Genomic DNA, 18,002 nt, shown 5'->3' with positions numbered 1-18,002 from the left:
CCGGATCTGTGGAGTTCACCTTATTTGGTGTGTTTTGGCCTGCTACCAGACTCTTATTGGACAGAATTGTGGCCAAGGACCATCAATCTTGGGCCCACATCTCATAAAAGGGGCAATTCAGTGTTCCTGCCACCCTCCTCCACCCACCGCTCCTGGCCTCTTTGCTGCTTTTGGGGCCACCGCCGCTGCGTGATTCCGACCCATGGCACTTTGCACCAGCCCAGGGGAAATAGACCAAGGTGCTCTGGGCCAGCTGCCACTCCAGCCCAGCTGCCGCTCCAGCCCATCGTTCCCAGCTCGATTGTGCCCGTGGAGCCTCAGACAGTGAGCCCCAATAATCCCTGAACTGAACTATTCAGGCCCACAAGGGTCAACAGCGTGGCTTTGCCACACATATTTGGGATCACCGAGACTGTGACTCCAGCCAGTGAGTAACTGAGCAACCTCGATTCAAGCAGCATAGACTTTCAGACTTTACCAGTGGCACCTTTATGCCACAAGACTCTCTATCTAAAACCTTTCCAAACCTCTACCAAATTCCTGATTTCTGCTGTAAATAGACATTCTGTAAAATAATTTCACAACCGCATACAAAGAACTTGTGTAGGGTAGCTGTATATAAGTTTGGGGAAGAGGGGGGAATTCCTTGTGTATATAATATTAAATTATTTAAACCCTTTTAAATTCAGCCTCATATTTAATCCCCTGAACCCAAACAAAACCCCTTCACAACAAGTACGTTCCTAAAATTCACACAGACGTGGAAGAGAGGGTACCATAGCATTTTCAGATTCCATTTTGAAGAGGATGTGAAGTTAGAACAATGTATACATGCAATTTTTCAATCCCAGGCAGGATGTGTAAGAACAGCTTAAACATCCTGAAAACTGTAAAGCACCTGCCCTTCATGAGTCTTACACAGTCAGCTTAGAGTATTTCATTCCTATACCTTCTGGTAATGAAGAAAAGCCATTTGGAAAAGAAAAAAAATAATTTAATTTTTAAAATCTTGAAAAAGCCCTAAAATATGATTGTTTGCTTGCTTGTTTTTATTTTACCCATTCCTTTGCATGCATTTTCAAACAGCAAAGACCATGTTCATACCACCCTCGGCTTCTGCCAGCAAGAACAACTAGCTCAGGTACTGACAAGATGTAAACAGGCTTTTGCCTCAAAAAAAAAGAATGTAGTTTCTCCATACATAGTTTGATCCAATTACATAACTAGGTCGCTACCTGGGAACAATGAGAATAAAGCCATCTGAGTTTTCTTTTCCTGAATAGATGAGAAACTCTGTGCTTCATAGTGCTGCCACCAATTCCACCAACTATTTTGTAAGGAGTCTACCAGGACAGCTTAATTTGGCAGTAAGAAAGAATCTCATTCCAAGTAAACATTTTCTAACTTCCAAATACAGACTGACCTAAAAGGATTTATCACTTTGTAAGGAAGCTTCATGCAATAAATGTCAAAATTAGTGGACTGCAATTGAATATTCTGATAAAGTATTCCAATAAAAACATACCAAGGTGGCTGGGTGCATGTGTCAATCTTATCTGGGCCTGAAATAAAAGAAGCAGTAACTGGTAAGTTATACATGCAGTACTGTACACAATACCACAAAAGTGAAAGATTTTAGGAAAAGAACCTTCACTTGTCATATTTTCAATCCACTGTAGTCAGTATTGACTACCACCACACCTGAAATTTGACGTGGACAACAGCAAGCTGCTCAGCTGAAGCACAAAGAGATCTTGGCCCATTTTGAGACACTGCTGGGTCAGGTATGTTCTCAAGTCCCTTGAGAACTAAAGGTTCTGTGAGCCTCAAGGGCTCCCCATTGTGGGAGAGAAATAAGGAAGAAATTCCACCTGGCAGGCAGCTCAACAGATGCTATGGGAACTCCACAAAGCTTGTAGATGTGAAAAATGACAAACACACTTGAGTGTGCCTACAGGGAAGTTGCAACTGTCCTCTGGCTAAAACTCAAAAATCAAATTAAAAATATTAAAAACTCTCAAAACCTGTAAAACTCCACCAATGTATTTGCTGTGTAGCAAATATTACCATGTTTAACATGAGCAACACAAAGGGCAGTGTATCACATCTCTTTACTTTTCACCACCACCAGGAAGTCTGGGAACATGGCTGAACTATCTTGATTTGCCTTGTCAGCTGCACTGACATAACTGAGCACTTATCTGGCCATGGTCAATATCATAGTTCAGCTATACGCAGTTCTCCATGCATTATCCCAGATCTTGACAGTATTTGTTTCTCTTGGGGGAGGCACAAGATAGTAAGTAATTGGGAGGAGAGAAATACCATCAAGTACCAACCACATCTCCCCATTTCTCCCTAGTTAACAACTTGTTTGCTTCTGGTCTGATCAAAGTTGCATCTATACTATTGTCAGCTATGAGACTAAAAAGTACAGCAGAAATACATACTGTAATGATTTTGCAAGATAATGGATTTTGCAAGTCATCAACAAAGACTCCATAAAATGCTTTCAGAGTCTTTGCCTCAGGGAAATGGCAAAAAACATGTGCTGGATGATACCATGATATCCACTGTGTTTTGCAAGCAAAAATCCACATCTAAATGCTTGGATTTCCCACACCACCCAGAATGACCAAGTGAATCTCTTTGCACACACATACAAGTTGCAATGAGAGAGGGAAATAACTTATTGACTTCACTTCAATAAACCTGTCAATAAATAGCAATGGAGATTGTTCACATAAAAATTGAAGCTGAAAAGAGATTGAATAAGTGCAGGAAAGGATGTTGAAAAACTGCTGGGTGCAGGCTAAACAAGACTATGCAATCGTGTTAGTTAAAAGAACATTGCAACCCTCCTCTTTCAAGTATGAGCAGTTGTGGGGGAAAATGCAGATCTTGGAACAAAATTATCTATCTATGAGACTACATGGATTTAAATGAATATATAGTCATCCTGAGCCACTTGACTGCTAGCATGTTGCTGCAATTCTGATGATCTGATTTAATTGATAATGAAAGAATTAGGTATTATATATTGTGGTTAGGTAAGTGGAATCATCCGATTAGTCAAGTACATTGCAAGAGAGTGCCCTTTTTACTGACCTGTACTAATCCAGGAAAGAATGCTCACATTTTTCAGAGATGTGGTTAGCATCTGAAGCAAACATACACCACAACTGACCCCAGTTCTGCATCATCTCTCAAGGCAGGCGTACCTCTTACACAACAGAAAGCTCTTCACTTCAGGGATAGAAGGGTTCAAGTTTCATCTTTTTAAACAAGGGAACAAAATAGGCCTTTCTACAAAACACCAGTTGACTAGGCAGCCTGTAGAAGCTCATTCTGTAATGGTTTCATCAGATTGGAATTTATGGATAAAAAGTACAGCTTTGAGTGGCAAAGGCAAGTTGTGGTTCTGAGGACCTTAAATATAAATGCTCCTGTTATTTATATTCTTGTGGAGTGACAGTATTGATGTGAAGCTAAAAATCTTGCATTTAGAAGTATCACTGCTGGGTGCACATATAGCCCTCTGATCTTCTGAAAGCAGCTGAAGCCAGCAACTGTTGATTTAATTATTTAATTTGGTCTAGTGACTGCTTACCCACTGATTGGTGAAATTCCTCTTTAGTGTGGTTGCTGAAGGCCTTATGATTTTGAGGCTGATGTAAAGGGCACCCTAAGAAGCATCAAACTGCAAAATGAACTATTCCACATACAGTAATGTGTATGTGGAATAGAACCTCCTAAATTATTTATAACTATTTCTAAAAGATATTTATTTTCTTTACCAGCAGTGAAATAGGCAGGGTGGGAAGTTTGGAACCTTGAATTTTAATCTCACTAAGCTGTTTTCTCTCTCTTGCAGTTTATAGTTACACTCCTTTACCTTCGTGGTTCTACAAATATAGATACAATTTTGTGTCCCTAAAGGGGGCTGGCATCAACATGCATCTGGTGCTCAACAAAGACAAAATCAATTACTGATTATAATGATACATGTAAGTTTTCATTTAGCTGAAATTAAAATCTATGTTCAAAGCACATGGAGGTCAAAATCACAGCAAAAGGAAAAAGTTAGTTTTCATGAAAGTTGGTACAAAGCATTTGGATCACCTTTTCCCTAATAAACCCACACTTTGTTTTCAGCTGTACCAGAGGCCAAGCTATCACAATTTTTAATGAAGAGAGAGGAAGATAACAGGGGAAAGTGAATGCTTGCACTGAGAACACAACCAAGGACACAGGAAAGGAATGGTGTGCAGCTCACTTGTGCTGTCCTATGTAAACTCTGTACCTTGAACGGTGAGCTCTGCAGACACAGATGCCTTCCCAGCGCTGTTTACCACTGTGCACGTGTAAACTCCCGAGTCAGCAAGCTGAGCGCTCTGGATTTCCAAGAACTGGATGCCTGTTTTCTCAAACATGTTGAAACGCTCGTTTTGTTGCAACTGAGTATCACCCTGCAAATATCACAAGACACCATGACACAGCTAGCAATTAGTAAGAGAAAGGGAACAATAACATTTTTTGGTAAAACATCAGGTCAAAATGCCTTTCTCCTATCTTTTAGCCAAATTCCTTCTGTGAATAATACTCAGATGGTATAAACAAATAGCTGTGTCCAACTGTTCTATAATTCATATCTGCAGGAGGCTGTTTTTCCCTGTATTTTGCCACCCACTCATCTTAGCTTGGTTTTGGCTTTTGATTATTTACTATATCCATATTCCTAGAATTTTTTTTTTAATTGTGTGTGGGCTCAAAGCAGTTTTCTGCTCATGTTTATTCCAAGAAGTCAAATATCACACTTCTAATCAAAAAACGTCTTAGCTGGGGAGCAGTTCTCTATCCTTCAATAGCTCTTTTATGCTGCATAATTTCAGGAACTGGGAAAAAAAACTACATATCAGGACTTCATCAGCAGGCAAGTGGGGGAGGCAGAAGGCATTAGGTATATATTGAGGGAGACAGATGTGTTCCAGCAGCCATGTAAATTAACTCCCGCAATGCCGAGGCAAACCTGAAATACCTAGCACTCAGCAAGGTCCTGCAGTGCCATCCTGACATGACCAGAAGCATTCTGGATCTGAATTTGTTTGCAGCCAACCAAAGCACATGCATGATTATCTGTCAATCCACACCTTATGAATAGGGATGCAAACTCATGCTTCTCAGTAACGACCTGCCAATAAAATTCTCATAAAGAGCTACAATAAGTTTGTACTTCAGAGAGCATACAAATTGCTGAAAGACAGCTTTATGGTGTTCAAAACAGATGATAAAGTAATATTATGAAAGCTTAAAAACCCAATTTAACCAAAAGAGATGAACTGAGGATAAATTCAAGGGAATGGACTAGGTGTCTGCAGACCAGCAATGGCGTGATTGCTGAAACTCTGAGTAAGACAGCTGTGGTATTTTACAGAGTAATACATGCAGATCTGGAAGTGCTGACATTTGTCTTTTAAAAATATAAAGATGAACAAAACTTAGGGAGATGCTGATAACAAGACACTTTGCATAGATGCTGATAATAAACTTTGCATACTTCATTTGGTTGAAGCATTTTGAATACTTCATTCATTTGATCAGACAATGCATGTCAGATTACAAAATAACACATTATAGAAGCTGACAATCAACAGAAAAACATAAAATATAACCTCTATCCAACTGTAAAAGGCCTGTATGAAGCAGCACCAAAGTATAGATTCAAGCTGCTGGATTGCTAGTCCCTATTTCTTCAAACAGAGAAATAGTTTGCCATCGGAATGGGCTGCCCAGGGAGGTAGTGGAGTCACCATCCCTGGAGGTGCTCAAGAAAAGCCTGGTCTAGTTGACTGGCTAGGGCTGGGTGCTAGGTTGGACTGGATGATCTTGGAGGTCTCTTCCAACCTGGTTGATTCTATGATTCTATTTGCTGTTTACCACACAGAATTGAATGGCAAATCCTATTTTGCACTGAGTTTTGTGACTAAAAAATCTAAGCAAGTCTGGTGGGTCTGGAAGCAGGCGGTTGTGGAGCAGCTGCGCTGCAGACTGCCTGGAGAGCCAGCAGGCCCAAAAGATCTGATGGCAGCTGGAGGGAGAAGCAGACTCTAGATTGAGCTGCCAGCATAAGGAGGTGTCTTAGTGCATTCACAGCAAGAGGCTGCTTTTTTTCTGAGATGTAGCCTAGCACTTTTGTGTTAAAGACAACAAGGATAAATCTGGAATAAAGCCAACAATGACTTGGAAGTGTTTCCCTGCACTATGAGCAGTATACTGGGGTTTTATTGTGGTTGTTTCCCCTCATCCCTTGAAAACCTGGAGACATCAGAAAGAAAAAAAGAAGCTTCGAGAAAAGTGCCTTTTAACTGTACATAAGGCAAGTGTGCTGAAGACTGAAGTGCAGCTGGATGCCAACAGAGCAATCATGTATTTGCTGTAATTGTAGTTCTCTAAAATACTGGAAGTTTCAGTAAAAATGGCCTGATTATTATATTATTTAATTAACACTAAAAAACTGTCTCCTTATTGAACACTAAAATGTGGTTGGAGATTTTGTGTATCCCCAAAGGGAGCACAAGGACTTAAGTATTCAATGTTTTTGTAATAATCTAAAGAGTTTTAAATATTGTTCATTTATAAATTCTTTTGTGAATAACAGATGTCCACAATTCTCAGTTTAATGCAGGTCTGAAGTTGATGGCTCAGGTCTTACTTATTTTATGTCAGATACTTTTCTGCTACCACTTTTTTAGGAGAAGTCAATCTGAAACTGTTGAAATGTTCATCTGCCTGGACATTTTTTTTTAAGTTTGCAAAAAAATATCATGCACATCAAAATGATATTGGAGAGGCTGAGGGAGCTGGGGTTGTTTAGCCTGGAGAAGAGGAGGCTCAGGGGTGTCCTCATTGCTGTCTACAACTACCTGATGGGAGGTTGTAGCCAGGTGGGGGTTGGTCTCTTCTCCCAGGCAACCAGCAACAGAACAAGGGGACACAGTCCCAAATTGTGCCAGGGGAGGTGTAGGCTGGATGTTAGGAGGAAGTTCTTGCCAGAGAGAGTGATTTCCCATTGGAATGGGCTGCCCAGGGAGGTGGTTGAGGCACTGTCCCTGGAGGTCTTCATGAAAAGCCTGGATGAGGCACTTGGTGCCATGGTGTAGTTGACTGGATAGAGCTGGGTGCTAGGTTGGACTGGATGTTCTTGGAAGTCTCTTCCCACCAGGCTGAGTCTATGAATCTATGAAAATCCAGTCATATTTGTGGATCACAAAACAGTTATTTCTAATCTTAAATTCAGTTTCATTTCTTTGCAAATGTGCTCTTTGTTCTAATGCACAGGTAAACCCCAATGTGAATAATACAGAAAAGACAGTCTGTGACTGAGACACTGACAAGGAACTTGCAAAATACAGGTATCAGAGACTCTTCTGTAAACACAAAAAGCCCTAAATCTTTCCAGACTTTCTCTCTAAAGCAGAGATTATGATAATATTCACATTTCCCATCCTTTGTCTGTTTCTCTTCTCTTGCTAGTAAGGTTTTCACAGAATCACAGAATGTTAGGGGTTGGAAAAGACCTTGAAAGATCATTTAGTCCATCTAGGTCTTGGGGCAAGTATATCCCATACTCACTGTTTTTATAATGGAAAGTGGATCTTGTTTGGTGCTTCCAGATTTTTTTTTCTACAAACAATTTCAGCAATGAGAAGGATAAAGGAGAAATTTATACTGTGAAGGAGCATTATTAACTTTTGTGAGTTTATTCCACATAAAAATGAGGAGGAATATGTCTGTTCTTGTGCACAAATTCTTACTATGATAATTTTGGGTGTATTTGATCCTTTCAAGAAACAACATTTCAAAAGAGAAAGAAAATATTTTTTGCAGGGGAGGACATCATACCTTAAACCAAGTTACTTGAGGCTGAGGTCGTCCTGTTATTTTACAGGAGAATTTGCCTGTCTGACCTTCACGCACCACAACTCTATTGGGTTTTGTAGCAAACTTGGGTGGACTCTCTCCCCAGATGCTTGGCCTGTGGTCCACAGATGGAACAGTAAGTCTCCCCCTGGAAAGGCAATTGAGATCCTGGTTTTACAGAAGAAATGAAAGCTGTTGTGATTGGAGCACACTTCACTAACAAGGGTATATAATTGGTAGCAACCAAGATTGTAGTTACACCATTATTTTTTTTGGTCAGTGGAAGAAATGGAAATGCTGCTGCTGACTGCTCTTGACTCCTCATGCAGCTGAATAGCATGATGCTGCACACCCACATCCAGCATACACATAACTCACGTAACACATGTTTGGGACAACTTCAGTTGCTTTTAAGCAGAGCTGGGATAAAAAAAAAGCCAAAATGTAAATAATTTTCCCCACTTTGCTCTAGGACACTGCTTCCTTTTGCTTCTCCTTCACTCTGCTCTAATCTCTCCACTAACAGATAACAACATAAGCTTTGCTGGTTGTTTTGTTTATCTGCCTGGGAAGGACGAAGGAGAGAGAGGGTAACTTTGAGCCCCTTCTGGGCAGCTCCTTTGCCTGTGAGGGAGTTTGGATTTCTGTATTATTTCTAATTTGCATATAATTGTACATGCTTGTAAATATATTGTGTATATATGCTTGTAAATGTTGCTTTGCTGTAAATATGGCTTTATCTTACTCCCAAGCCATCTGAGCTTGTCTGGTAAATCTCAATAGTGTGTGTGGGGAATGTTCCCAACCCACCACATTTTGGTAAAGATATTCAGCTTGTGGAAGGCTTCTGTTTGCAATATCATTCAGTACAATGTTTAGAAAACAAACTTGAAAAGGACACAAAATCAATGTACATCCAACCCATATGTCTATTAAGGGTAAATGCCCAGCTCTGCTTAAGTACATGGATGGCACATGGATGGTGCAGCTGGGAAATGACATGCGTAATGAAACTAGAGTGACATCAGTGACTGCAGTCCAGAACCCTCTGGTACACATACATAAAACATCAAATGTCAAGCAGTATTATTACAAGGAAAAAAAAAGTTGCAACTTCAGGTGTATTGTGCAAGGGAACACTCACGCTCATTGCTCTGAAGCCCTGATACGGTACAACAAAGATACGCATTAGTGCATGGCAGATGGTGATATTCTTGTTGTTGTCATTGTTGTTAACCTTTAATTTTAAGCAAACTGCATAATTTTCAAGGCTTTCTTTTCCAGATGGCCTTTTACCACATGCAAGTAAGATGTGTCAATACCTCACCATTTCTACCAGGTGTCAGATACTAACAGAGACCGCATCACCTTAGTCCAAGGTACTGCCAAGACATGATGGTTGCTATATAGGCAGCTGGAGGTTTCTAAGTAAGAGATGATACCATTTTGAAAGGATTTACATGGACAAGAGGATCAGTAAAACTGTTAAGATAGAAGAGCCACAGTAATACACTAAAATGCAAAATATTTCATCATACAATTAATTATCTGATAGTTTTCAATGTAACTTTCCTCATAGTACTACTAAAGAACATGATAAATGTGTATTCAAGAACTCTTTTAGTGACTACTTTTAGGTGATGTTTCTATACTTACATATCCATACCCATATACTAACACATTAAAAGAAAACCAGCTACTAGCTAGCCTGAAGCTTTATGGATATTTGCAAGATATATGCAAACTGAAATGGGTATTTCTTTTCTTTTTCCTCCTCTCTATGTACAGCATAAACTTTCCACATCATAAAATTGTTAATACTGAATAGGAGTAATACACAAGAGAATGAAAAATGGTGACAATTACTTCCTGCAATGCTATGGACTAGAATATTACTTTGGAAAGTTGGAATGTATAACAAAACCTAACTGCAACTTCAACTGTCCTTTCTTGCTTTGATTATTTAGCATGTGTATATTTCTGTAGCATGTTTGTGATAGAGACACTATTGTGTGAAAGCCTTCCTGATAATTCATTTTCACTGATTTCACTGTTATTATCTCAGTTAGTTTTAAAATTCAAACATACATTAAATGTATTTTATCAATGGTGAAATCAAACCCTTCAATTTTAACTATCTGCATTCTGAACACTGACATCATCAAAAATGTATATTTTGAATGTATATTTTGTCTACATCCAGGGCTACTCAGTCCCAGTGATATAAATCAGAAAAAAAGTCTGCATAACTTCAAGGTACTTGTAAAGAAATGAATTCAGCTGTTGGAATATTTAAGCCTGGGGCTTTAAAAATACTGGCATTCATTTGATTGTAAATGTTTACTGAAGTGCAGAAAGTACATGACAGCAAAAAGACTCTTCTGTGTGCCAGCACACATCACTCCATCAACCCAATCCTGCTAACAGTTACTCCAAACTGGAGCAATTCTGGACTACTTTTTACTCACTGTGTTGCTCAGAAATCCTTAAATTATATATGACAGTGCTGTTTTTAGTTGCCTTTTTTCCTCAGTGGTGATTCTTAAAGGAGATTTTTTCCCTGGCTTTATAAGGAGACTGTCATGCCTTGGCAGATGTGGGGAAGGATTTCTGAATGTCACAGAGCAGAGAGAAGAGGAGGCAATATTGCAGATACCAGCAGAATGTTCTGTTTTCAGCCAGAGTAATCCTGTCAGTATGAGGGAGCAGTAGCTGCATCAAGCTACTTATATCTTTCTAACAGCCTCAGCCATTTTACTAACACAGCATCTTGCATAGTGGCTATTCTGTTTGTGATAAATAGAGATTTAGACTTACAGCATTTGAGTTCTCAAATGTTGAATAGTTTGTTTTCAGATGTAGCTGTGGCTGGCACAGCTCTGTCTCCAAGTGCCCAGCCATTCTTACTATCCCCATCACACAGGTGTGAGAAATCACGCCAAACTGTTACTCCATGCAAATGTAATGTTATGCAGAACTGAGTCTTTAGTCATTAACCACCAGGCTTTGTTTTCATCCGTTACCTCCGATTCTTGCACAGGTAAGGAGCCTAGGGATAGCTTTCAGTGAGGAATTACTGAGAACTGGACAAGAAACCAGTCCTTTCTAACTGGCTGACAAAGTGAATCAGAGATAAAGACAAAATGCAAGAGGCACCTGAAATGGGGAGATGTGGTTATTCTTTAGAAAGAGTCTTTCTACTTGTTTTCCTACCCCAACGTGTTTAGGTATCTGATAAACAATATCAAAGCCAGTGGACTTCTTACCCAGGGGTTTTGGCATTGGATGGTAGGCTGTATTTCTTCGTGGAGTTTCCTGTAAGCATATGACAGAAAGACAGGAATTCAGAAGCTTTGACAAGACCACTTGGAATTACAGATGTTAAGAACTATGTAAAATATGCATTTTTCCAAGTTTCCAAGGTAAGGAGGAATGCAGCACCTGCAGCATAAGGTTACATCACCTGGACTCCACAGGCAGACTCTCCAATGTAAAAAACCAAGTTTTAACAGAGTTACCATTGAACCCACGGCCTCAGCAGTAATAACAGCACAGATTATTAATGCATTTTTTTTAACAAGTGAATGAAATACTATGTGTATTTCTACAGTGCAGAAAAAAAATGAAATTACAACAGTGGGGAAAAAAAGGGGGTTTGGACTCTGAAGGGAGTCTTGCTTTATTTGGTTTGGTTTTTTTTTTCAGTTCTGTGCTAGCCCAGGCTACCTTTTCTGCAAAATGACACTTCTCGAAGCAGAGCAGTTCACTCTGCTGGCTGATGTGAGGCATAGGGAGACAGGCGTGAAGTGGTGTAAGCTCAGCGCCATCTGCTGCACACAGCGTGTCTGGGATCCGTGGCACATTAAAAACAGGTAGGCGACCAGGGCGGCGGCATGAAACGTTCAGCTCTGATGGCTGTGAGAAATAGTTCGTTCTAGAGCCTTAGTAAATTCTACATTACTGTCAGATAGGGTAGCCAAACAAGACGGAAAGACTAGATTGGGTGCCAGTCACTTTTTTCCCCCAGTGGCATTCAGCCTCACATAGCTATCTGTGCTGTGTTACCTTGATGCATAGAGAGAGGTCTAGAATAAAGATCAGACCAGATCAGAAAAACTGACACAAAACCATCTTAAAAAAAATCCTCCACCTCCATGCAAGTTATCACTCATAAGAATTGCCACAACTTCAGACTGGAAAAAATAAAGATTTCGCATAATTTTTGCAACAGAAGGCAGTAGCAATCGTGCCAGATTGATATGTATTTCAGTATGTACTCTTGGTGGTCTCTGTTACAGAGCTTTTAATGCTAAATAAACTCAAATGCTGATTGTTTCAGGACTGCTGTGGGGTTTTGCTTTGCTTTAAGAGTTCAATAGAAAGTTGTGACCTGGGGAGATTTGATAGCCAACAGATCTCTGACGCAACCAAATTGCAAAGGGAGAAGCACTACAATTGATTTCCATCCTTCCTTAGCTTTGAACCACTCTTTAAATTTTAAATTTGGCAGTTTGAAACTATCTAATATGCAGATGTTCTCTTAAAATTCCTGGGTTTGATCTTGGCTGTTTCCTGTGTGACATTAAGTGTGCAATTACAACCAGACATTCAGTTAAGCAAATGGATGCAGGTGTGGAGAACTTCAGAAACCCACTGCTGCAGTGTGTCTACCTGATAGGCTGTGAAGCAACCAAGATTGCCACAGTTTTTACTGCCTGAGAGAAAACACCAACTTGCCAGGCCTCTGTTTCTGTCCTGAATGGTGGCTGTCATGAAAATGTAAAAGTTTGTAGCAAAGTCTTTAAAGCTAGGTCTTTTGTTACCTGGGCATCATCGCACACACTTGAAATTGAACACACACTTCATCTAGCAGTAGGTACGTAGATCCCTGTAAAATGTCATAAACTGTGAAATGCAATTAATGAATCTTACTCATGCAGCACTAAGAAGGTGTGTGTGTACTGCTGGGATTTTAACCAGACAGTTTAACACAGCATGTTCAGTTAACTGAACTCCATAATCATTGCAACAACAGTATGAGTATTCTGTTACCTTCCACTGTCAGCTCCACAGTCACTTGACGAACCCCAGCATCGTTTGCAGCCTCACAGGTGTATTTGCCACCATCACCCTCCTGTACACCTCTGATTACCAAGCTGAAAATCCCCCGAATGCTGCAGTCCACAATGTAATGGTCTCCCTCTGGGACAGGATGCCCGTTCCTGAACCATGTGATCTGTGGCTCGGGGTAGCCTCTGACCTGGAAAGATGTGGGACAGTGCAGAAAGAAGGCAAACATAACAGATGATGGTATTAGGAAGAAATGTTGGACATTTAGCAATGCAGTGGAAAGTTCGTGACACAGGAGCTGTTAAACACATAATCTTTGCACGCCAAATGGCAGAACATAATGAAATGAAGAAACTCTTGGCTAAGTCAAACTGTTAAAATCATAAGACTAGTCAGGCAGACAGATACTTACACAGAAAAGTTTCCCACTAGAATGGTTTACCCATGGAAGCATAGTGATAGTGACAGCAAAGAATCCTGACACCTGAGACCTTATTGTTCAGAGATTCAAGGGCAGTAGAGCTACTATACCTACAAGTATGCAAGATTGCAATTGTATCTAGACCAAAAATTTCTTGCATGGTTGCCAAAGAGTAGGTTTATATTGTAAATCTGTATGGAGCCATCTAGTTTTTGAAATGTGCTGAGCTGTGGTAGCTCCTGACAATATGCAGGCAAGAAAAGCAGATAAACACCAAATTTTGTCTTGATCTTTAAAAGCAGAAGATTAGCAGTTGCAATTTGAGAAAGCATCATTTAGTGTCATTTGTATGCTACAGTGGTGCAAGGGGGACTATATAGACCTAGACATATTCACACAAACACACTGCTCACCTTTAAGAGCTTTGTGGTCTTCTGGTAGTCCAAAGAAGAGTTTTAACAAAATTAACCATTCCTGTGGTGTTAGATAGCAACCATATTCATATATTCTTGCTTGCAGTGGTGTTAATGATGCCTGCAGATTTGCAGGTGGACTCTCAGTTGGTATAACTGAGAATGGAGGTAATGATTTTAATTGAGCTATTGAAACTGGTGAGGATCAGTTTGTGTCTTTCATGAAAAACGGGGAAAGCTCCGTTTCCACCAAAGAATTAACTCTTCAGACAAAGGCTCTGCTGCTGCTTTATGAGAGACACCACCCTCTTTGAAAGTTGCTTTAGTATGTGTTAACTGTTAGCACGCTTCTCCAGTCATCATAACAAGTCCTGATTACAATATTTCTCCCTTCTTTCCCATCCACCACTCTGATACATTAGCTCTCCATCTTCTGACTCTTTGATCCTTTGCCTACCTGTCATAAAGTAACTGAGTGGATCAAAATGAGCTGGGATGAGTAACAGTTGTGGATGTGTTTTGCTTTCTGGAAAGGAGTAGTGTTGCATTTTGAACTACACTATGAACTCTTGGCAACCGAACAGGAAGTCCCATCAGCCTCCAGGTGGGCAAAATAGTGATGATCTGTCTTGGTTTGAAGAAGGCTTGGTTGTGGCTTGTGCAAATTCCTCACAGCATTTTCTTCTCTGTTTTCAATCCACATCCCAACTTTGCTTTCTTCTGACTGCACAGCACTTTTCAAATTACAATCTTTAGCCAACCAACCTTACCCATTCTTTGGTTCTCTTCTTTCAAAATCTTTCATTTTTAATCCAGTCCCACCTCATTCCAGCTGTTAGAGCTTAACCTACAGATGTCAGAATTTTTTCTCTTTTCTTCTAATTCCTTGAGTATCAGTTCAGACAAGTGACCCCTTCTTCCTGGCACTACTTACACTCTCTCTCTCTCTCTATATATATATATATGTGTGTGTGTGTGTGTGTGACGTTAATGTTTGCCAAGGGCGTGAATATACTGAATGTACTGGAGAAGCTTTCTACTTCTGGTACAAACTTCTTGAGTTCTTCCTGAGTTTATCTCTACCTAGGCAAGAGCCATGTTCTGTGAAGAATATGTTGTGAGATCCTACACAATGAGGAGTCAACAGCTGCTTAAAAATACCACAGCATCTTTCTAAACCTCTTTGCATTGCATCTTTTCATTACTCTGCTTTTTGAAAAACAGCAGCTCGCACTCACCCATAGCCCCTAACACTACACCAGCATATTGCTTTACTGCTTACCCAGAGGGGAAGCTCCCAGGAATCTTTCTCAGCATATATCATTTTCAGAAAAAAAAAGGAGTTGTGAAGCACCAATATGAGGCTTCTACAGTATCGTAAACCTTACTAAATACTAATGTGCTCAGTGGTACAGAAAGTGAGTTGTACCAAAGAATTTTTTCTTACTTTTCAGTTTTCTATGCCCTCTTGCTTACATTTTCACTTTTAAAGAAACCAACAAAAAGATGAAGTGACTTATGCAAAGCCAGGGAGTATATCAGAGTTTATATCTCTCAGTTTTGCTTCACTAGATAGTAAAATTTCCTTGAATTTGAAATATTTGAGGCAAAATGGCTTTGCAAGAGCTATTTCAAGTAATGCAACACAGTAAAATGGCAGAGTAGCACATAAATTGATACAAAGGAGGAACCACCTTTTCAGTGCATTACATCACAACCCCTTTAGCCTAGCCACATGTGTTTACAGCCACTGAGATTCTGGCTTGTGAATGCAAGTCGTCAATTATACATCACCTAATACATTTAGTACTTTTTACCATTCCTAATGATCCCTTCTGGAATTTTCTTCTATGCATAGTTCAACCCAGCACCAAAGCTCCTAAGCATAAACTTTCCATCACTTGTCCCAGGGAACCATTGGGGTTGAAGCAATGGGAAACACCTTCATCCCATTTTTCTTTTTATTTTATCATATTCCTAAGTCCCTCTTGGACCACACAAGGCCATTGGTACCTAACCCCTCAAGCTCTGTTAGACCATTATATGTGCCCTTCCAGTATCACATGGCTGAACCTACATTGAGTATTTTTCCATTTCTTCCATGTGTGTTTATTTTATGCTTGCTGTGTCTGTACCATTTTGTTCATCTACACCTGATGAACCTGTTCATGCCACACAGAAAATTATAAACACAGGTGACAGCATGCCAGTTGCTTTCAGAAGGTTGAGTCATTCCCTTCCCAAACTCTGGGGGGTTTTGCTTTTTTTTTTTTTTTTTTTTTTTTTTTTTTTTTTTTTTTTTTGGTAAAAAATGAAATTATGGGAAAGTAGAAGTTTACAGAATTGCTCCGTTGCAAGGATTTATTTCAGGTTTGGGTTTGGAATGTGTTTCAAACTGAGCCAGTCCTCTCTGAAGTACATTGTCTTGCCATAAAACTGTCAGGGACCCTTAAACGAATCACTGGTTACTAGGTTTTGATCCTAATGGATCAATTCCAGAACTGCAGCAGGTTTTATATTCCTCCCTAACCTTTCCAGAGCTCACTAAAAACATCTGCCTTGAATAAATCCACAGCAAAGAGGAATTTATCTGCTTACTTAATGCCCAGCAGCAGAAGGCTATAACCTTTATTTACAGTTTGGCCTGTGTAAGTATTGCCAGTCCCAGTGAGGCTGCAGCTTTTCTTTACCTGCTCTACAACAGTAACAGGTAGAAAACTGTTTTGCAAGCAGCAAATAACCTTTGTATTAGTACAAACACATGTTTTGAGTTTTTGTCTGGACCCATCAACAGCTTAGAGTCTTCCCAGAAGTGTTTTCTAAAGTACAAGAAGTCTTCTGCTCCCTTCATCAGCACAGCGACTGGAACCAGATGAGAGAGAACCTGCTGCCTATGAAACTTCCAAAGTTCAGATTCAATTCTGCATGTAGGTCTGGAGGAATGTTACTGAACAGGGATGGCATTAAGTTCCAAAGAAAAGAAATAAGGAGAAAACACAACAAATGTCTTGAAACTGTACACTAAGGGATAGTATTTAAAAATGTGCTGCTACAGAGTAGTCTTCATTGTCACAAATTTAGAGGCATTTGATGACCACCAATACCAGATATATTCAGTGAGCACTTCTCTTGTTCAAAAGTACAGGAAAGATTTTCTAAAGCTTAGCCTGTGTCTAAGTTCCATAAAAGACCACTTTATGTAGCAACTCAAAACCCTGTATGTTTGCCTACTTAAAGGTGCCACAGTTGCACTAGCAGTTGAGGGCAATGAAATGCATTCTTTTGGCTCATGCTTTTAATGTCATTCATATCCTGCTTTATAGTAATCGTTGCTAGCTTCATTGAGGTTAACAATACTCACAACCTACAGCACTCAAAAGAGTCAGCAATAAGGCACAATCAACCAAAGCATAAGTTACTGAACACTGATGTTTTGCTCACTTTGACAGTAACACCTTAAGGCTATTGGAAATGATGGCAAACATTACATGACATACTCTAGCATTATGTTTACTATACTGGCTGAGGCATTCAGTGCTTGATGTTTCAGACTAGATAAATGTCCCAAGTTGCTGCTTAAGGTCATATAACACACAAGCAAACAGCTATTAAAAGGATGTCTTAGTCTGCAATGTATATAGATAGGCAAATCAAAACTTACTATGACTCGCAATGATACAACTGTTATGAAGCTGCTATTCAAGGAACCACTCTCACAGAGATGATTTGATATACTGCAACATGAATTCCACTAATGACTAAAATTCCTCTCAAGAGACAATCCTTCCCCCATGAACTCAGAATTTTAAAACATCCATATTCTGTCAGCATACAGCATTCAGTTGTGCTGCTTTGGCACCACAGACAGTCTTTGCCCATAATTGCACAAAATGCAGAATTAAAACTTGTGTGTGTAAAGTATTCGATCATTGAATAAAAGAATCATTTGTATTTCTGTAATTCAATTCATCTAAAGAAAAACAATTTGAATTTACCTTTGAAAGAAGTATTCTCTATTTAACATTCTATACTTCACACACTACTTAAAATGTAGCTTTCAATCCACTTTGCTGCCTTTTGAGAAAAGGTGCAGAAGGTAGCATTTAACATCCTAAATCAAGCAGGTTTGTTGCTCCTGCAGCTAAGTGACACTGCTTTTTCACAGCTGGTCCTCCATG

General features: G+C 39.7%; 1 protein-coding gene across 1 annotated transcript in view; it reads right to left on the bottom strand.

The window, feature by feature from the left end:
* Positions 1–18,002, bottom strand: part of MYLK (myosin light chain kinase) — a 165,668-nt gene that overhangs the window by 122,725 nt on the left and 24,941 nt on the right. The window contains exons 2-6 of the mRNA XM_064157004.1: positions 12,973–13,180; positions 11,187–11,235; positions 7,903–8,068; positions 4,304–4,469; positions 1,526–1,562 (exon numbers count right to left, since the gene is read on the bottom strand). Of these exons, the coding sequence (XP_064013074.1) occupies positions 1,526–1,562; positions 4,304–4,469; positions 7,903–8,068; positions 11,187–11,235; positions 12,973–13,180 (626 nt within the window). The remainder of the gene's footprint in view (positions 1–1,525; positions 1,563–4,303; positions 4,470–7,902; positions 8,069–11,186; positions 11,236–12,972; positions 13,181–18,002) is intronic.

This window comes from Pogoniulus pusillus, chromosome 2 (assembly GCF_015220805.1).
Source record: "Pogoniulus pusillus isolate bPogPus1 chromosome 2, bPogPus1.pri, whole genome shotgun sequence".
Taxonomy (NCBI): Eukaryota; Metazoa; Chordata; class Aves; order Piciformes; family Lybiidae; genus Pogoniulus; species Pogoniulus pusillus.
This window is presented reverse-complemented; position numbering and strand designations above follow the sequence as displayed.